The sequence below is a fragment of the Canis lupus genome, chromosome 25 (genome assembly GCF_048164855.1).
Source record: "Canis lupus baileyi chromosome 25, mCanLup2.hap1, whole genome shotgun sequence".
In the NCBI taxonomy this organism is placed as follows: Eukaryota; Metazoa; Chordata; class Mammalia; order Carnivora; family Canidae; genus Canis; species Canis lupus.
In genome coordinates, this window is record NC_132862.1 from 25,308,166 (window position 1) to 25,329,947 (window position 21,782).

Sequence of the window (21,782 nt, forward strand, 5' to 3'; positions counted from 1 at the left end):
CTGAGAGTATGACATTCACAAGTGTTTCTGGGCCTTGCCTAAGTATAGCTCTACTCCCAGTGCTCCTACTGTTTCGCCTGCCTGCAGCATTCATGATTTATTTGCTTAATGTCCTCTCCCCTGTTGACTATGGAGATTTCGCCCCCCAGGTGACACAGGAAGGCTGGAGTGAGCTTGAGTGAAGTGGAATCACCTTCTCCCAGTTGGGGTAAGCTTGCAGTATTATACCAAAGCTTTCTACCACAGAGTAGACCTTTGTTAGGAAGAAGGATCTGGGATGGTTAGAATAGTAGAAATATTAGTAGTAGAAGTAGTAGACTATTCTTTCATTCCTGCCAGGGTCATAGTGATATCTTGGATCTTCAGATCCATGCTGTGAGAACCTGCAGGCATTCCTGGAGGGAAATGTCCACCTCCTTCCTCACCCCTGCCCATGACTGTGACCCAAAGAAATTTCTCACATGAGTCTATACTTAACATCCAGGAATTCGTCAAAATTACCAGTTGGGTGTTATTCGTTTAAGGCACCCAGCAGCTTTGCTCCAGGTAAATAAGTAACAGGTGCTGTATACCTGGCTGTGTCCATCTCTTCAGATTTTGGAGTGGTTGCTGTTTGACCTCAGAGAACTGAGAAACCCAAGAGAAGTAACAGATTTTCAATTTTCCAATTTTTCTTTCTGTAAGGAAGGGATTGGTAATTTCTATTCTTTACATGTCAGAGCTGAACATATATTTTCTTGACCAAGATTCCCTACTACTGGTAACACAGGAAGTAGTTTAGTTAGGACTGAACAATCCTTACTGTTGGCTTTGGGTCACCGAAATGAAACAAGGAGTCTTGTATAATTGTAGTACCATAACCAAATACTATGTGTAATACTCTTGCATAGCATTTACTTTGGGAGGCATTTTGGCAGGAGTTTTTTGAGGAATGCATAATTAGTGTGGTAATTGAAGGAAGAAGTTGAGAAGAGGCGGCTAATCAAGGCATTGTTGGAGAATTACACAGAATAGTATGATTAGGGTGGAGGAATCCACAAGAACCTGTAGGAACTGAGGCTGGAAATATTAGGATATGTCCAGAGTACATTTGGATTGGGAAGTTTTATCAAATTCTATGGCCAGCATGGAGTCACTAAAAGATTTCATAAAGGGTAACAGCAAATGTGAATTTAGCAAAAGTATTGGATAAGCTGAAAGGGCACTGGGCTAGGAGTATCAAGCTCAAGATTTGGTATCTGACGAGAGAGAAAAAGGTGAAACCTAAGGTTGTGATGTCTCAAAGTCCAGATCAGACATGTGGGAGGTGAAGTCCAAGATTTGGCTTATAATGTGAAGAATTTGGGATGCAGTCAGAACTTACAACAGAGACTAGATTCTGGAGTCACTGCATGGAAGCTACAGCTTAAACTTTGAATAGAGATGTGGTTCAGAGAACAAGAACATGGGGTAGAACCTTTGGAAATGTGTACACTTAAAGGGTCGGAAAGAGAAAATAAAGTCAATGAAAAAGCCAGAAAGGTGGGAGAAAAAACAGGGTAAGACATAAAGGAAATTAAGGTATAAGAGGTTCCTTTTTTCTTCCATCAATGTCTGGCCTATAAGGTCAGATTCTGAACTGGACAAATGCACCCAGTCCTGACAGAGAAAAAGAGTTTCCTGTAGGACTCAGCCTGAATGACTTGCTTTTTGCCAGAATTCTTTTTTACAGTGGAAATAGACGTCAGTGTTTCACAGGAGGTGGTTAGTGTTTATTAGGTAAAAGTCCACATTTATGAGATAAAGCTCCATTCTTGGAATTTATCCAGATAGGAGAGTGCTTTGTGGTGGCTGTAAAATTGTAGTGACAGCTAAATTTTGGATATAAAACTACCATGGGGATCCCTAGGTGGCGCAGCGGTTTGGCGCCTGCCTTCGGCCTAGGGCGCGATCCTGGAGACCCGGGATCGAATCCCACATCGGGCTCCCAGTGCATGGAGCCTGCTTCTCCCTCTGCCTGTGTCTCTGCCTCTCTCTCTCTCTCTCTCTCTGTGACTATCATAAATAAATAAAAAAAAAAAAAAAAAAAAAATTAAAAAAAAAAAAATAAAACTACCATGATCTCAGAGGTAACTACAAATTATTTACTCCAAATCACACAATATATGAAGTTCTTCACAATATATGAATTTCTTTGGAGATCTGGGTTTATATGGAGTGCGTGCTGTATGTATACATACCTTAAAGTACAATCAGATGCTTTACACCAGGTATTTAGTGGCTTGTTTTGCATGCTGACTATATGGTCAGTGTTTAAAGGAAATCAGGAATCTTTGGTAAATCTCTGCTATAGCAACAAGACAGTTTTCATCAAGTTTGTGAAATGTAATTTTATTAATTAATAGAAGGGCATGTCTTACCAGACACATTGTCCCCAAATAAATAAAATCTCAGCATCATTAAAAGCACACAAACACACAGTTTAACAGGGTACAATACAAAGTCAATTTAGATGATGTTCTTACTTGCATTTACTAAAAATCTGAGAAAGACTGTATTAATCTCTAAATAATTATCTTGCATAAAGAGAAAAGTAGAGCACAGTTATTTTGTAGAAGGTTTTGGGAGTGACAATTCGAGAAGACTGCTTTAAAATATATTAAGATACATCACAGGTCAAATCACACTCTCTGTAACATTACAACATGGAACTGTACTTAATCAAAAATAAAGGTGGCTGAAGAAGGCTGTATACTTTCTTTCCTAACATTATACTAATTTCTATTTTTGGCATGAGTTAATAACCTTTTCCATTAGTAGGAAAATGTGCTCTGCAAACTCTCGGAGGGCACCACGGCCACCATTACATTTGCAGATATATCCAACAGCCTTCTGGGCAGTGGAGCAGGCATCAGCAGGCACGCCACTTAGGCCCACTTTCTTCAAGCACTCCTCATCAGACACTTCATTTCCTATCAAGTAAAAGAAACCCAGGGTGAGTATTTAAGGAGACAAAGAATACTCATTCTAATACAAAAAGCAACCAGCAAGTAATTCTGGTAACTTCAGTAAGACTACTTAGGCACTGTATGTAAGAATACCATAAATAAGGTGGAACAAAGACATTAAAGTATATACAAGTATAATTGAGGTCTAGGGTTTCCCCTAAGCAATTCAAAATAAATGCTCATCAGTTAAAAGAGAATAGATTATAATTTCTGATTGCCATGCATATTAGAATTATTAGAAATTCTATATAAATTATGAATGACTTAAACTTTTTATCAAAAAAATCCCAGGGACACCTGAGTGGCTCAGTGGTTGACTATTTGCCTTCAGCTCAGGTCGTGATCCCGGGGTCCTGGGATTGAGTCTTGCATCAGGCTCTCTGCAGGGAGGCAGCTTCTCCCTCTGCCTATGTCTCTGCCTCTTTCTGTGTCTCTCATGAATAGTAAGTAAATAAAAATCTTAAAAAAAAAAATCCCAAACACATGCAAGAACCCCAAGTTATTGTGGAATAATTATCAAATGTTTTTCTCTTTGCTCCACCCATTATTTTTTTTAGAGGGAAGGCTAGAAAGGAATTCCTAGACATCATGTTTTACCCCCAAACTCTTCAGCATTGACCTCTAACCTGTAAGTATATCTATCTCTAATAAGTATATTTTAAAGAAAGTGACACAATATCATCAAACAAAATCAACAATTCCTTAATATCATCTAGTAATTAGTATGTGATCAAATATTTCCAGTTATCCCAAATTTTCTTTTTTCATAGTTGATTTGTTTGCATCAGAAGCCTAATTCCATATACTGCATTTTGCTGATCTATATTTTAAGTACTTTTAATCTGTAACAGTTCTCTTTGATTTGTATATTGCTTATTTGTTGAAGAATTATCATCCCACTGACAAAACTACATCCTTTCTCCACCTGCCCTGCTCTTCTCTCCCTCTTTCTGTTTTATATTGATAGGATCAATTTCAGAAGCTCCCAGTACCTCAGATTTACCATTCTGAGTATAATTATTACTATACGGTAGACCAAAACGCTCATTAAAAAAGTTTGTTTTAAATCAGTTCCATATTTATCTAGTGAAATTTTTTAAGTTATTAAATGTATTGGAATCTGAGTTTTTTTCACTGAAAGATGATGGAAATTAATTTTAATTAAGTAATTAATTTAATAAAATTTACTTATATGTAAGTTTTGATAATTTTAAGGAATATATTTTCATACATTATGTGATCCATACAAAATAGTGCTCTGATTTTAAAATTAAAATTTGGAGTTTACTCTCTATTTTCTTGTTTTCTAGCCTCTGCTTTTTATAGTTTTTTAAAAATGTTACGAAAGCAATGCATATTCTTGGTAGAAACATTTTTTAAAAATCAAGGCAAAAACACCAAATCAATATCATCTGAATTACCACTATTATGGATAATCACTGTATATTAGCCCATGTAATTGTACAATTTTACTGATACAAGTGATACACACTATTTTACTACCTGCAGGCACTATATTAGGCATTCTATATTATCTTCAATTTTCCTTCCAATAGCTTTATAAAGTTTGATTTGTGTTTATACTATAAGTAGGAAAACCAAGGCTTGAAGAAACTCACTTAAGGTCGCGCAGATAATTGGTATATCTGGAATTTGTTATCATTAAAATTGTTTTCTCCTTACAAAAACCGGATCATTTTCTATCAAGGGCTCAGTAATATTCTTCTCCAGGGACTCTTCACATGTGGTTCAAAGGCCAGTCCTGAAGTCCTCAGATGACCTGCTTCCAAAACATTTCTGTGCTTCTCCTTTTGAGGCCCATATTACCCTTGCAAATACTTATTTCATACATGGGTTATATTATATGTATTTTAATAACTTGTCATCTTGAATATCTAAAATGTAGACATTAGACTGCAAATGGTATAAGCAACTCCCAGCAATCAATCCCAAGCCTGCACATTTAAGTGGGTTCTTTTCTTTCCTCCATTATTGGCACATCTGCCCAATTTCCTTCCCGGAATTGCAATTTAAAACTAGGGACATTTTTAATAAAGCAAGTCATCCAGACTGTAATCCCTTATATGTTAGGAATCGGCTAAGTGCTGTACCCAGATTATCTCATTAATTCCTACAACAGGTCCATGACACAGGTACCCTTGTTATCTTTAGTTTACAAGGTAGGAAATTAAGGCTTACATTACCACAGCTGACTAGTCACTGGTGTGGTCTGACTCCAAAGCATGTGTCATGGTCAGTCTACTAGGATACACTTGATACGTACTATCAAACCTCTAGAAAGGCTGTCCCAATTTAGTACTTTCCTCAGTACTACGAATATGCTAATCTTATTCTTTTTTCTCTATTTCTTAAAAAAAAAATCCTCGCCCATTTTATTATGGCTGAATAATAAGATACCAACCAAGATATGCCACTTCTTTCCAGCATAGGCCCATTTCTTTTCTCCACTCATCCAGAACTGCTAGCTTGTCTGGTACATTGACTTCCATTTTGCAATCCAGTTTTAAGGAAGAGAGTGTCTGCTTTGAACAGGCCCTTTCTGAGATTAATCTCACCTTAAAAAATAAAGAAAAGAAAGAAAGAAGGGCAAAATGAGAAAATAAAGAAAAGTATTTCATAATGAAACAACACCTGGTAATAATATAAGCCAGAAGTGAGTGGTCTTCTAAAGAACCAATTGAATAAAATTAACTGATATTTTAAAATAATGAATCTTTACAGAATTTTCTAAAGGTAAAAGACACTGGTTTCTACAGTGGGAAGGATTCTACCTGCAAGTTAAAAAATATACATGGTCTGATCCTAACCTAAGATTCTCTTATAATTCGATTTATCCAGAGGAAAGTCTGTAACTTGTCTCCTGAGCTGCTTAGGAACACATACTTAAGATTTCTAGGGAATTATAAGAAATTATCTTAGCTTTCATTTTTGAAAATATATTAAGTTATTTTGAATTAAAATTTTCAATCATAAGAATAAGCTACATCTTTTAAAAACCCACAAGGTATTTGCTTTTTTCCTAAATGTTGATACCTATCTTTTATGAAATTTTTCTTGTTGAAACATCCTATGGGAATTATGACATAGTTCCTATTTAAAAATGTTTATACTTATTGAATAAGCAAGAAATATTATTTGCTGAATGAAAAATGCCTAATTTTGTTCACCTAAGAGTATGATATTTTCTAGGCATGTGAAGGCAAAAGTTCAGATAATTTAACAGATAATACTAAAGTTTTAAATCTCTTATTTCCCTCACATGGTCTTTGACCCTGAATCATCATCTTAAAAACCATCACTATATTCAGGGGACACATACCTCAATACCACTTTTCTTTAATAAACTTATCCCAATAGCATCTTTTACATCATAAGATATTATTTCTTTTTGGTCTCCTGATACATAAATGTGGCCATTGGTGAGACATCCATCAATATTGCAAACCAAAAGCTTTATCTCCTTAAGCTTCTCTTTGCCAAAATAGCCATATCTAAAAGAAACCAAAATAGACCTGAGTACAAGTGAAATACTAATCACTTCCTCTCAACTGGCTAACACCAGTAAACTTAATAACCATTCCCACTCAATTATTCAAACATCATCCTTCACATTTACATCATATATATACTTCAACTTCCAGTGTAAGAACTTTGAGTAGAGTGGTCTAATCAGACTACATGTTTCTCAAGTTATTGAATAAGCCATCCATAGGGATATTTTACGTGTATATCTTCCTTACAGGAACAAACAAATTACAAAGATCCTAAAATGTTGGAGTATCAAAAATTAGTGTCTAGAAAACACCACATATCTACTAAAAGAATGTCAGGGTCAAGTGCAAAAGCTGTGCAAGTCTTGTTTTTACCTTAATACTCTTTGTTCTGCAATAGGCCAATCAATATCCACATCTATATCCACACTGTGCTCAGCTCGCATTTCATAGTATGCCATCTTTCCACCCTAAAGATAGTATAAATGCCGTGAGTATTGTTTTTAACATTTATTTGTGATACCAAAAGTTTATTATAATACAGAATAATGAATTCATTTCTACAATACTGAGAAAAATAAATAGCCCAGTAAAATGAGTGACATACAACAAATACTTTCTTGAGGGAAAAACTTGTTTCTTACATATTCAAAGCATACACCATAATATTTTTCAAATTCTATCTACACAGTGCAAGCTTCCTATTTTTCTTTAAGTAGATTTCCATTTTAAGACAGGAAAAAGCAGAAATACCCATCTTCTAATATTCTGAGAAGGAATTTTCTAGAAACCCCTAACTGTAACCTCTTCTGATAGTCTCTCCTCTTAGCATCCAAAAGCAGTATAAGGATTTTCAGAACTTATGTTCCAATTTGCAACTAAGTATCAAGATAGGAGAAGAAAAATGCCTGTAGTATTATTGTACAGAATTGTCTTAAATCCCTGAACTACATGTGGGAGTGGACAATAATTGTCTGGATCACATGTGGGCAAAAGGAAGGATCAATTACTTGATCCTGGGGTCAGGGGTAGAGGGGGAGGCTCTTCCTATGACTGTGATAATTTGAATGTCAAAATCAATTACTGGAAAATTTGATTTTTTAGAACTGTCAGTCTCTTCATAAATTTTATGATGAGATACTGCATTGTTCTTCACACTTTAGGAATGGGTCAAATAACAGGCCCCTTAACAAAGAGTTTGGAAACAGTGCTATCCCTGGGTCCAACCAAATTTTTCCGAATACTCAAACTTAACTAAACAGTCTACAGTTTGCCTATATACTGCCAGAAGATTGTTAAAAATCCTTTTTACCTCAGAGAAAGAGTCACATTAGAATTTTTACCACAGCAAATAGAGGGGTTTTTAAATGCTGATTTTGAGTAATGTAAGGACCTGAATCCAAGTCCCAATAGTAATACTACTTGTTTATGCCCTGAGCCAATTACTTCCTTTTTCCCTCCTCTGTAAAACTCAGCCAGGAATGTCTACTTTATTCCACTCATATGCAGATTACATGAGATATAACCTATGTAAAGTGCTCTGTATAGTCCTTGGTATATAATAAGGATTGAATAAGTAACTGCTATTAACTAAAAGGAACAAATAGTATATGATATAACCATGTAGGCTCTAAAGATGTGAGAGACATCCAACTTCATTATTTTAAAATGAGAGTGATGAGATTCAGAACAGACAAAATGTTTATTCAGAGCCACATGGTTAGAGATTAAAGAGAGAACTATAATCTGGCTTTCCTGACACCCAGGTTGGTGCTCTTCCCATCTACAATGTTTTTCTGTCTTTAAAAGCAATAGGCTTTTATTCAACTGTTCAACCACAACCTGAGAGTAACAAACTGTGGATTAAAAACAATTTTGAATGGAATGAAATGAATATCAGGACATGTGTACAACATCCGGTATATGACTCATTTCTTAGTTAGAGCAGAATTCCTTGCATATTCACTGGATTCTAAAGATTAGTTTATTATAACCTTACAGGTTAAATGCCCCAGAGGATAAATCTTATCAGTTATTGCCTTTCCTCTAGAAACTGATACTTTCTGTATGAACTGTGCCATATGTCTTCCTTAGAACTGAGGTATACAAATAAAAAGGTTTAAAAGATTTTTGCAAAATGAAGGCACAAACCTGTAAATAACCCATCTCTATCAAATGTCTTTTAGCAAAATAAAATGAGCCATTTTCATATAATTCTCCATCCCAGTCTTGTCGACGAGGTCGTTTAGCTGGATTCAAATTCAGAGGCTCAGTCACTTCACGAACTAAAAGCAAAAAGCTATAGTAAGTCTATGTTGCTTTGAAAACTAAGTTCATTTAGTAATTTTTAAAAAATAAAAGTAGACTGAAAATGTAAAATATTTTTCTATCTTGATAAATAAATGGACTTTTAAAGGACAAAAATCTCTAATGATCCTGATGATTTATCTTTGTTTGCTAATAAATACTTAATAGTTATTATTATCTAATTATAGAAAAGTATTTTACAGAAGAATTCTGAATAATTGAGATTTTAAGACATTTTTAAAAATACAAAATCTGGGAGGACCTCAAGGCAGCCTTAAGGCAGCTTCAAAAGGACAGAACTTGTCATAAAATATCCTTATTTGAATGTCTTAATATATTTCTCTTATTTGCTTCTGTAGCAATACAATGTGTGTTTATATAAGGTGGTTGAGAAATTACATTCACAGAACTATTACAGAAAACTGAAGACTTACGCATTAAATTATTGAAACTTTTATATTGATAAAAATGTTTATATGTTACATATTCTTACCAGTAGTTTAAAAATATACTAAGCACAATAATAAATACAATTTACTTATTACTATCCTTGGTAATGAAGGATCAGCAATTATCAATATTAGTGATTATAACATCATATAATGAATGAAGCCCTCAGTACTGATAAATAGGGATCCTCTTGCCTTTTTACTGTATTTTTCCCAAAGTTGTGTTTATGGATGTGTATTGATATGCACGCATGGTTCTGTGTGTGTGTGTGTTTAAAGCTGGTGACTCTTCAGAATCTTTCTTTACTTTTGGCTGTCACTTATGTGTGTAACAGCTTCTAGAAAAAACTTCTACTTACTTGACTAACTGAACCATCCTCTGTTCAATCCTAATCTACCAGTGTTTGATATAATCTAGGAAAAATACTCATTTATGCTATAAATCCATAAATAAATTTATACTATATACATTGAATAGCTACATATGATATAGTTTTATAGGCACTGGATTTGTAGCAATGAATATGACTCTACTTTCATGGAGTGTAGAATCTAGTGGTAGAGATAGGCAACAAACAAACTTGATAGTTCAAGTGGTACTCTGAAGAAAAGGAATGAGAGGGGCAAGTCTTTCCTAAGTGAACAAGGATCAATGGCTGTTTTCTCTCTGGGGACATCTACTGAATTGAGGAGGAAGTGAAAGAAAGATCAAACTTGGCATAAGCAGAGGGACTCTGCCGGGGTAAAGAAAAACCAGGAGAGTTTTTAATGGCCCTGTGGACTTGAAGCATAGATTGGCTTCTATAGGAGTGCAAACACAGAGCTAGTTCTTCCCACTCGATTATTCTGCTATAGGACTCTTGCTGAGTGTTATGGCACAAGAAGCTAGAGATGGGCTGGAACGCAGGGAGAGATTATAGTTGTGTGGTGCTTAGATCCCAAAGTCCTGTTAGTACGAGGTTATCAGCAGTCCGGACAAGATCAATCTTCTGGCAAGATACCTGCACTAAAGAGGTAAAGAGCACAACTCCTAACTGGGTCAAAGAGACTAGCTCCATATCCTATCTGCCTGATAGAAGAAAGGGTGTGCCCTCCCCAGACGGTCAAAATCCACATACAACTTTTGGTTCTCCCCCAAACTTTACTACTAGCTTACTGTTGACCAAAAGCCTTACCAATAACATAATCAACACATATTTTGTATGTTATTTGTATTGTGTTGTTGCAATAAAATACGCTACAGCAAAGAAATGCTACTAAGAAAATCATAAAGGAGAGAAAGTACATTTATAGTACTAGACTGTATTTATTGAAAAACATTGTATGTGGACCCATGCAGTTCAAATCAGTGTTGTTCAAAGGTCAACTGTACTCCAGTCTCTATGTCAGGCATAGGACAAAATATGAGTCATTATGAAGAAGCAGAAATACATTACCCATAACTAGAGAAAAACAGTTGTAGAAACAGAAGTATAAATGACCCAGATGTCAGAACCCACAACTGAGGATTTTCAAATAACTATCATAAATATGTCAAAGACTGTAGAGGAAAAGATTTAAAAAGATGGAGAATTTCAACAGAGAACAGAATTTCTAAAAATTAACTGCAATGTACATGCGAGAATGGAAAACACATATATCTGAAATAATTCACTAGACAGGACTTACAGTGCACTGGACAAGTCAGAAGAAATGATCAATGAACTCAAATATGTCAACAGAAATTACTCAACATGAAGCACAGAGAGAAAATCAACAAATAATGCAGAACAGACTGTGAGAGACATGTGGACCCCATAAAATTTATTTTATACACTTAACTCTGAGTCCAAGAAAGAAAGGAGAGAAAAAATGTTGAAGAAATATGTGGAGAGATAATGACACAGAATTTTTGCAAACTAATGACAGATATCAACCTGCAGGCATGAGAAATTCAGAGGATCCTAAATAGGATAAACACAAAAATCCCCACAGCAATACAAATTGGAGTCAACTATGAAAAATTAAGATAAAGGGAAAAATCTTAAAAGTAGCCTGCGGGGAAAAAAGACATTATATTTAGAGAAACAATGATCAGAATAACAGCTGGTTTCTTTTAAGAAACCAATGGATGGCAGAAAATAATGAAATGACAAATTAAAAATTCATCTCCAAAACAGTAACATCAAATCTTAAAATGCTGAAAGAAAAAAAGGGCAAACCAAAATTTTACATTCAGTGAAAATGCCCTTCAAAGATAAGAGTGAATTATAGACATTTTTAGACAGACAAAAGCTGAGAGGACCTGTTACTAACAGAAATACCCTGTAAGACAGAAGCACACGTAAGTGGGAAGAAATTAAGAATAACAAAAAAAAAAAAAGATAGATATCCAGGTGAAGATAAATGACTATTTTAAAATAACTTAAAACATCATTAACTGTTTAAAATAAGTATAACAATAATATATCATGGGGTCATAATATATATAGAAATAGATTATGTGACAATAATAGTATAAAAGGCAGGAGCTAAATAGAAATTTACTACTATAAGTTTCTTAGTTATTTGTAAAAATACAAATTCAGGCAGATTATAACAATGTAAGAGTGCAAAGTGTAATCCTCAGAGCAGTCCTGTCAAATAGAAATATAATGTGAGCCATATATATAATTTAAAATATTCTAATGCCTACAGTTTAGAAAAAGTAAAAAGAAGTGAAATTAATTGTAATAATAGATTTTATTTAGCCCTAATACTTTAGTATCTAAAGTATTGTTTCAACATGTAACAAATGTAAGAATTATTAGATATATTGCAAATACTTCATACTAATCTTAGAAGTCCAATATGTATTTTTTGCTTAATGCATATCTCAACTTGGACTAACTATACTTTGAGTGCTAACAGTGGTAAAGGCTACTATATTAGATGGTAAGGTTCTACCGTGATTACAAAAAAAGAATACAAAAAGTTATACAGTATAAAACGGAATAATTTTTCAAGAATTTATTAATCCAGCAGAACTTTAAGTGATTTTATAAACAAGAAACATGAGAATAGAATCACAAGAAATACCACTCTGGGTGAGAACCACTGTTCATCAATAGGAGTCTGTTTCACAGTGGTTCTAAGAAAATATGACAAGACAAAGCTCTTGTTCCTAACATTCACTTCTTGACGTTAAAAGATATTTATTCAAACATTTCTAATTTTCTTAAAGATATTCATGGATCTATTTTTTATGGCCTTGTCACCTATTTAATGTACATATTTCCTGAACTTCTTGAACTTTAATCATATAGCACATAAAGCTCAACATTCAATTGAACACTGGGCTTCCTTGATTTGCTTCAAAAATTTGTTTTTTAAGTTTTAATAGATCCTTCCTAGAAATTATTTCGGAAATTTGCTAAGTAAGTTCAAAGTTAAAATATATAGCTTAACACAGAACCTGGCACAGAGAAGACAACCAGTAAACATTTACTGAATGACATCAATCAGTAAATGTATTTATTGATATATTTCATTGGTTTGGGTAGCATTCGTATTTTGAGATTAAAGAATCTTATTTTCAGCCCTTCTTTATCCTCTTACTTGTTCTTTTTTGCTCGGTCTCCAGTTTCATTGCACTTTCCTTACTGTCTCCTTTAAGTCACACATATGTTGGAGACAATTAGGCCAGGTTTTCTATATTCAACAAATATCAGGGCACCTAAAAGAAATCATATCATCTTTCCTTACGTATATTACAATATTCACCTATTTGTTGGTCATCCTATTCTTTTTTTTAAAGATTTTATTTATTTATTAATGAGACACAGAGAGAGAGAGGCAGAGACATAGGTACAGGGGAAAGCAGGCTCTTTGTGAGAAGCCTGATGAGGAACTCAATCCCCAGGACCCTGCGATCATGACCTGAGCTGAAGGCAGTTACTCAAACACTGAGCCACCCAGGTACACCCATCCTATTCTTTATTCCATATTTTACTAGTTTATCTAACTAGAAATCAGGCTCCTGCTAACTACTGTGGAAGTCTCCTTACATAGGAGTGACCTATTTTGGGAAGCAATTCCATAATTTATTCCTAAGGTCCTCCAGAACATTTTTGGTAGACTGCTATCCCCATGATCCCAATTACGATTTATATGGAGTTTACCAAGTAAGCCTAGAACAAACAAGTATTTCACATCTATAAAAATGACATGCCTGCCTCAAAAGGCAAATAGAGTGTTAAAATGTCCATTTGTAAAAAGTAAAGCAGGGAATTTGGTCTGTCGTCTCAATAATCACAAGACTTAGAACTGATTATAAATGTCATTACCTACTACAGTTAATTCGATGTTGCTCCCTTCATTCCTAAAGAATATCTACATATGAAAAACTGATTCTCCATAAAAGTTAAAATACTGATAGATTACCTCCTTTCTGAATTTCACTCCATCGAAACTGATGGCGTCGCACAACAGAGAAAACAGAATCATATCCTTCCTCTCGAATCATTTCTGCAACTTTTTGAAGGTCAGTAGGATGTAAACACGGAGAAGTTGCTTGAATATTTCCTACAATATCAACCTCTTAAAAAGACAAAACAAATGAAAAGGACATCAAGGTTCTTTGCAAGGAATACAAAGATCTTCAACTGTAAAAATGAGTCTTGTGAAATAAGGTGGAAATTATATAAAATTTTGAATAAACTATCAAATTCATACCATTGTGATAATTAAGAAATTCTATGATGGCATCTAGTGAGGTAGAACTGTCTTTTGAAACTTCAGAACTTCTTCGATGAACTTGGGCACCAAATTGTTTGGCCACATTCTCAATTTCATCATGGTCTGTTGAAACCCACACACTGTATAGGTATTAAAAAAATATAAAAAGCCAAATCATTAAAAGAAGCCACTAAAGATAAAAAGGACTTCTGCAACCCCAAAATACAGCTTATATATTAGAATAATTTTTATACCATCAAAAAATAAACACAGATCTAACGTCATATAAAATATATAATTAAAGAATTATACTTTGCATATAAACTATATAATATCTGAATAAAAATGTAGTACCATTTATATTTACAAAAAATATTGTATTTGTATTATGTCTTATATTATTTATATAAATATTATTTATGGAGCCCTATAGTTTTATAAGATTAGAAAAAAATGACACTTGTATTTTTTAAGGCTACTGGTATATTATGTAAAACAGTAGTGGCCAGAAGTTCAAATAAATCTAAAGGAAATAAAGAAGATCCTGCTTATTCAAATCCAAATTATTGTATGAGAATTTTAATAGACTTGCTAAGAAAAAAAAATCGAATTGGCTTAGCCAAACCATGAAGCTGAAAGAATTTCAAGCTTGGAAGCAATGAAATGCCCAAATCTAGGCTCAAAATAATCAGAGAATCCAACTCTCTTGGTCTGCCAACTAACAGTAGGTATACTATAAATACATGAACACAGAATCGACTAATAGCCATTGACAACAATTATAGACATGGAGAACATGACTTGATGAGCTCTGGGAAATTTAATTTAATTGCTCCTTTAACCACATCTTACATGGCTCACTATTTAAAATTTATAAGATGATGACTAGGAGTAAAATGCTACTTTGGAGTAACGTGCCAGTCTCTACTGAGGTTATTTCCTAGACCTTTACAAATTCCCTTTTGCTAGAAACAAAAAATGTGAATATTACTCTAGCCACAATGTTTTATTAGTGATATTACACAAAGTTTAATGACTTAGTCTCTGGCATATGCATTTATTTATTTTTTTATTGCCTTCATTCATAATTTACTGGGGATAAGAGGAACTGCATGTTTCAGATGTCTATGCTCAATTGTCAAGAGTGAAAAGAAAGTGAGAAACTAAAGAAACCTTTCTTTTTTTTTTTTAAGGAGATAGAAGTTTATTGAATATAGAAAATATAGAAAATATTCTAACACCTCTAGATTTCATTTATTAATTTCCGTTCTTCCCTTTAATATATGTGGAAGGAGGATTAAATCCAGAGATAAAGTCAATAAACCCCCTAAAATTTCCTTTTTTTTTTAAAGTCTAGTAAACAAGATGAGCCACTGGCCAGGGGGTCAGATGTCTCCCATTTACTGTCACTCTGCAAGGCAGAACACAGAACACCCCCCCCCCCCATTTTTCCCCATCTTGAAATCTGAAATATTTGGGGGCATATTTTTACTGGAGAAATATCATAGTTAAAGGTATATAAAAAAGTAAAGTACCAGTGAAAACCTAGTTTTAAAATACAGAAGGTGAAGGCAGGATGGGAAGATGGTAAATACATTAAAAAGTGAATTAGTAAAAGCAAAAGAAATGGTCTTTTGACATATAATTTACGTCACTAATTGAAATAAGTTACTGCTTTTGTTTATTATTCTGATTTTCTGTAATGAAAATGCAACACCACAGGATTTAGTGATATTTTTGAAACGCTTAAAAGGTGAATAAAAAACAACAGAGGTTTTGGAAGAGGTTTTTCTTCTTTCTTCCCTTTTATCATTCCTTCATATTTCTTTATTCATGAAACATTTACTGAGTGCCTATTATGTTTCAGGTCCTACTTTGGGCAATGGAGACAAGATAGTCCATTTTCCTGAGAAACTTTCAGTTCTCAGCCTATTAGTAGAGACAGAGGCCAACACAGTTCTAGAATTCCCTTTAAACCATCTGGGAAAGAAAGGTAAGAAAGCAATGACTAACTTCTCTACAATGCTTTATTTTTGCAAAGTTTTTTTTTATAGTGACTGCTACATAACATGCTCAATCTATATGTGTTAATAAATGAAACAATAAATGGTTAACAGCATGGGATCTGAAGGAATGGGTTCAAATCCTGGCTCCACCACATGTTAGCTATATGACCTTAGGGAAAATTCATAATCTCCCTAAGCCTCAATTTTCAGTAAAGTGCAGGTGATTAAAAAAAAATGCAGGTGATAATAACAGTAATTACCTCATATTGTTGTTATGGGGATTACATACAAACCACAACACACAATAAACCTTTCATACGTTTTAGCTATTCGAAATAATAAAATAGGAATGGCAATAAAGGAACATAGACACAGTCTCATTTAATCCTCACACTGCCTCTGTTGGAAGGAAAACTGAAGTTCTGCTTTCAGAATTTCAAAGGTCCAAAAGTCTAATTTATACATATGAAAATAGCATCCCAGCATCCCATATGTAGACTTAAAATACAATGATCATCATTAATAACTATGTAAGTAGCTAGACTTCCTTTGGTTTAGGGGAATCAGAAGAGGAAGGGCAAAAAAGAATGAGCAAGTGAATAAACAGGCCTAATAAAATTTAAAAGCAAGTACAGAGTAGACGTCAAAGCCTAATGCTAATGGCTTTACCATCTAACAGGATGAAGTCATATTACATCTAACAGGATGAACAAGACTATCAACCCTGACGCCTATCAAAATGATTTCAAATCATAAACTGCCATTTTAAGGATAACACAGCATAGGCCTACCATTAATCATAAATCTACACCCTACAAATGAAACTAAAGGTCGTGGGCTTTTTTTTTTCCCCACAAGTATGTTAGGTAACATTTACAAAATCAATTTGTTCTGAGGTTTCCTAACACAACATTGAACCACTGTTGAAGTGAAGCTCTTACAAACCCACCTCTAACAGTAACTTTTTACTAAATGAAAAAAAAAAATCCTCTTAGCATTTTTTCTCAACTGCCAAATTAGTATGCAAAGTTAGCAACCTTGAAAGTATTGTTAGCTTTGACTCTGAGCAGGCCAGAAAAATTTTCCTCAATGAACAAATCATGGTTTTGAACAAAATAATCTCCAAAGCATTTCCTAGCCTTGAGAAACACAATCGGGCAGCTGCAATTTTCTTCAATTCCTTCCTCGGGTGAATATTTCAAAGAAAGAAAATAGAAGGTGTGGAGTGACAAGGTTGCTCCAAATTTGGACTGAAGCTTCAGAATAAATCAATTAAATCCAAATTAACACATTTTAATTGAGGTCCCAACACATTAAGCATACCAAGATCAGTAAGAGTACCTGCTCACAAGAAGTTCTTCAACCCAGTAGAGCAAGGGTCATCCCAGGCCAAATCTGGCTCACAGCCTGCCTGTTTTCATAAATAAACTTTTCATGGAATACAGCTATGCTCATTCACATATGTATTGTTTGGCTACTTTCACAACATACAACAGAGCTGAGCAACACAGACCATTTGGCTTGCAAAGTCTAAAATATTTAGAATTTGGCCCTTTACAGGAAAAGCTGGTGGACCCCTGAAATAGAGAGTAAAGACACAAGTCCATGAATACTTGAAGGTCAAAGCACGTTAGCAATGGAAAGAATTTTGAAGATAATTACAACTTTCCCATTTTACAAGTAAGGAAACTGTGACCCGCAGAAGACATCAAGATTGTAAAAACCTTCAATACGAGGGGTAAATGTCAAGGATATATCATACACTATACGGCAGACACTATTCTAAAGGCTGTATGTACACTACCTCACCTAATCCCCTCAGCAAGCCTTTGAGGTGGATACTTAAGTCCATTCTGCAGATAAGGAAATTGAGGCACAGATGTTAAGTGATTTACCCAAAGTTGCAGTTAACATGTGGTGAAGCTAGAAATTCCAATCCGCAGTTTGACCACCAGGGTCTTTGGCCTTACCTCCCTGCACAGTGCATGCACTAAAAGCTCTGAACAATGCTGCTCTGTATTCAGAAAACAAAGGTACAGTTACTTTCCATTGAGGGGATCAGCAAAAACTGCATGGCGGAAGTAGTGCTAGTCCCTTTCATTACCTTTTTAGTTGAACTTTCCAGATCTCAGAAGGGATGCCACCACATAGCAAACAGCTATGCAAACTAAAGAGAGGAAAATCACTTTATTATACCATATTCTAAGTTTGAGAAGGCAGAGTCAGGCAGATTATGCTCATTTTGCTGGTTAAGGAAAATACTGGTTTTATTTCTTCTAATTACTGTTATTAGTATAGTAACAGATACCATCATAGGTGGCTTTAAGTATAAAATATCATTCCTATTGTCAAGATGCTTATACTCTAGATGTATTAAACAAAACTAGAACAGAAAAAGTTCTCAGGAATCATTTATTCTTGCATGGAATTTTGTACAAATGAATTTAAATAAATGGAAACAGGAAAATTGCTGCGTAATATATTTTCCGATTATTTCGTAGCAAGATCCCCTATGTCTGCTAAAATGGCTATTTGTTGGGTTTTGACACCCAGCATCTATTCTTTGGTAATCATACTCCAATTTTTCTCTTGATGAAACTGTCACATGGTGCTTGCGGGGGGGGGGGGGGGGGCGCTCCATCACCAGCTCCAAGAGTGGAAGAGGCAGCTAAACTGTACCAATACAAGCACTGCTGTAGCCACAGTGACTGGCTCGAGGATAAGCAGGTGACCCAGAGAGACTCTTTTTTGGCTAGACTTAAACTGGGAAGGATATAAAGAGTAAAATAAAGAAGTAAACAAAGCGGGACACTAAAGCGGTAAGGACAGGTCTAATTTGTTAACTATGGCAATAGGGGAAAGAATCCGGCATAAACTAAACTCAAATTCCCCAAAATAAAGGCTGGAGATTTCTTAAAGGCTGTAGTGCGTTAAGAAAAAAGTATTGCAGGGGTGTTAGAGGGGGTTAGTTCATGTGACTAGGCCATCAGGGTTTGTTTACTTCTGACTTTATGATGGGAGGCAAGAAGCGAATTGAAGCAAGGTGCCCATTGAATCTAGGCCCTTAATTCTCAAAGGTGTTTGCACTTCAAAGAGATAGCTCTCTGGTCCTTGAGAAAACAGTCTGGGGTGGTAGATTTATATTCCAAAGGATGGAGAAGGGGTTTATAATTATAAGCTTTCTAAAGTAGTTTTTCTGAGGGGGGTTCAGAGGCTGCCTGTCACCAGATTGTCCCTGAAACAAAAATTCTCCTGGCAGCATTGAGCTTTCTCAGCCATTTTAAAGGGGTACACATTCCCCACTAGGGAAGGCCTAGAAACATGGCCTTCCGAGTTTGGACAAGTTGTTAAGCGCTGAGAGTTTTGCAGTTCTCAGCACAACCGCCTGACACCGTAAAAGGTAGAGCATATCAAAAGAACCAAGAAATGGAGGATTCTGGTGACAGGGTGCACCATTCCCTTACCCTGCTTTAATTTTCTTGAAAATATTTATCACCACCAAATACAGTATATACTGTTGGTATACTGCCTGTCTTTCATCATTATAATGCAAGTTCCTGAGACGAGGGACTGACTATTGCTACTGCTACAACCTCTAGTAACGAACACAGGACAGTGCCAGGCATATAGTAGGTGGTCAATAAATATTTGCTAAATGAATGAATCAATTTTTGCCTTTGGATCTCATTGTACCTGAAACAAGCCTTACCCTTTTTTGTTAAGCCAGGCTGAAAGGGGCTTCCTGACATGCAACTGAAGAGTTGTAAATGAGTTTTGTTCTTAATCTATCGAGAAAATGACTTTTGATCTTTACTTCATCTTACAAAAACGGCATATTGCTGCTGCCTCGATGCACCTTCTTTTTTTTTCCCCCAGGGTGCACTCTTTGTACAGATGAAAAAATGTCCCAGAGTCTATAAGCTCCAGAATGACAAGAAGCATGTCATTTCATCTTGGTGTTTCCTTGGATGTGTATGGTAGAAACTGGGGCTCAGTAAATGTTTACTGAATTGAACTAAATCCCCAAGTCTTTCCCTATCTCTCCTTTGCACACTTCCTATTACATTACTACACTAGTGTTATCTTCTGGGTGCCTGTCCCTATTTACCTCGCCCCACCCAAGGCTTCCTTTGGATTAAAACATTAATTAGTAAATTCATACTTCTGGAGTATCTTTTGTTAAACAAGGCGAGTTACATGAAAATCATATACCCGTATATTACGGGGCAATTAACAGGCTCCAGAAACAATCACCTCTTTAGGAACCCAAAACCCAAACATTAAAAAAGTTTATTTTCCACAGTAACAAATTCAATCATAATTAGGGTGAAGTTACTATGTGTCAACTCATTCCTAACACAGAATTCTTTCTTTTATGAAGGACATCAGCTCGTTAACTCCTGACCAAAATGGCATATGGCAATGCCTCTGCAGGATGCACAATTAAAACTTGTCTTTCGGGCACACGAGCTTCCAAAGATATAATAAAAACCATTTGATAAGCACATCATAAAACAGCCTGCCGTACGTTTTCTCACTACCTCTTGCCTAGGTAGAGCTGTAGGTAGTTTCCTAGATTGTGCTGACTCACAGGCTGAGAGCTTGGAGTATTTTTCAAAGGTCAGAAAGAGATCTCCAAGCTGAGCTCGAAACTAGAAAGCCTTGACACCTCACTCCATTCACGAGCCTGACGGCTCCCTAATCGATGGGCAGGCACCAGGTGGTCATCACCGGCTAAGCAACAGGGGAACCCCGATGGCCTCCGTCTGCGAGAGTTCACCTAGAACCACAGACGGTTCACAGGGGTGGCGGCCTCCTTCACCCGGGAGGTCAACCCGGGGGCGGCGGCGGCGGCACAGGAGGAAGCGCCCCTTTCACGGGCGGCGCTCTCAAGGGCAGGGACAAGGAAGTGTCCCAGGTCAAGCCTGACAGCTGATTCGGAACAAGGAAGAAGCCGGGCACTTGGTCCCTGCGCTCCCCACGGGCGCCCAGACGGCCCGGACCCTGCACGCCCCGCCCGGGAGCAGGCACCCGGGCACCCCCGCCCCCCAGCGGCCCGGCTCCGCGGCTCCGCGGCTCCGCTGCTCCGCGGCGCCGCGACCCGACCCCCGCCCAGGCCGCGCCGCCCACTCTCGCACATGCGCACCTCTGGAAGACCCCCGAGTCCAGGGCCGCACGCAGCACCCAGCCAATGAGCGGGACCCCCGCCAGGTGCTTAATGTTCTTCAGGGGGATGCCCTTGCTGCCGCCCCGGGCCAGAACGAGGGCCGCCAGGTGCGGGGGCTTCTCCACACCTCGGCCCTGGCCTCCGCGGGAGTTGCGCTGCAGCTTCGGCGGCCGGCCCCGGGAGGGCCGCCCCCGCGGGTTGGAGACGGAGGTGGCGGCCCCCTTCTCCACCGAGTCCATCTTCCTCCCACGCCTTCTCCCCAGCTTCTCCACATCCGGGAGCTCTTCTCTCGCCACCTCAGCTCGGCGCCGCCCGATCTCCCCGCCCGACCGCTCGCGGGGGTGGCTGGTCCCGGCCCTGGCCCCGCCCCTGCCGCGGGCCGCCCTTTGCGGGGCATGCCGGGAATTGTAGTCCGCGGCCGTCTCGCCTGGGTCCGGTAGGCCAAGTTAGGCTCTGCCTGGGAGTCCCCAAACCCGCGCCAAGCGGAGGGAGAAGGGGGGCCGTCCAGAGATAACTAGAAAGAAGTGCAGCTTCTGGGAGCACGGGGTTGATATTATACAGAGATTTCTAAAATAGGCAACATAGATTTTATATATATATATATATATATATATATATATTTTTTTTTTTTTTTTGCTAAAGAACTTACCCACTTAAGA

General features: G+C 36.8%; 1 protein-coding gene across 2 annotated transcripts; it reads right to left on the reverse strand.

Annotated features, from left to right (window-relative positions):
• Positions 1-2,354: 2,354 nt before the first annotated feature.
• On the reverse strand, positions 2,355-21,471 carry CMAS (cytidine monophosphate N-acetylneuraminic acid synthetase). Of its 2 annotated transcripts, XR_012017614.1 has the most exons (9): positions 21,103-21,463; positions 13,948-14,090; positions 13,657-13,812; positions 8,651-8,784; positions 6,875-6,969; positions 6,328-6,499; positions 5,410-5,563; positions 4,607-4,767; positions 2,355-2,951 (listed from the first exon to the last, which is right to left on the reverse strand). XR_012017614.1 is itself a non-coding variant. In XM_072798715.1 (8 exons), the coding sequence occupies exons 1-8, from the start codon at positions 21,360-21,362 to the stop codon at positions 2,761-2,763; spliced, it is 1,305 nt and encodes a 434-aa protein (XP_072654816.1). In that variant the 5' UTR covers positions 21,363-21,471; the 3' UTR covers positions 2,355-2,760. The 2 variants fall into 2 exon arrangements, 1 of the variants encoding a protein (XP_072654816.1); XM_072798715.1 differs by lacking the exon at positions 4,607-4,767 and having other exon boundaries at positions 21,103-21,471.
• Between the last annotated feature and the right edge of the window lie 311 nt (positions 21,472-21,782).

Bases quoted from the DNA above. Each gene is read 5' to 3' on its own strand.
- CMAS (XM_072798715.1), bottom strand. From the start codon at position 21,362: ATGGACTCGGTGGAGAAGGGGGCCGCCACCTCCGTCTCCAACCCGCGG. The intron at 14,091-21,102 runs GTGCGCATGTGC...ATACCTATACAG, and splicing joins GACTCGGGGGTCTTCCAGAG to TGTGTGGGTTTCAACAGACC. The intron at 2,952-5,409 runs GTTGGTATCTTA...TTTACTTGATAG, and splicing joins GAAAGAAGTGGCATATCTTG to GAAATGAAGTGTCTGATGAG.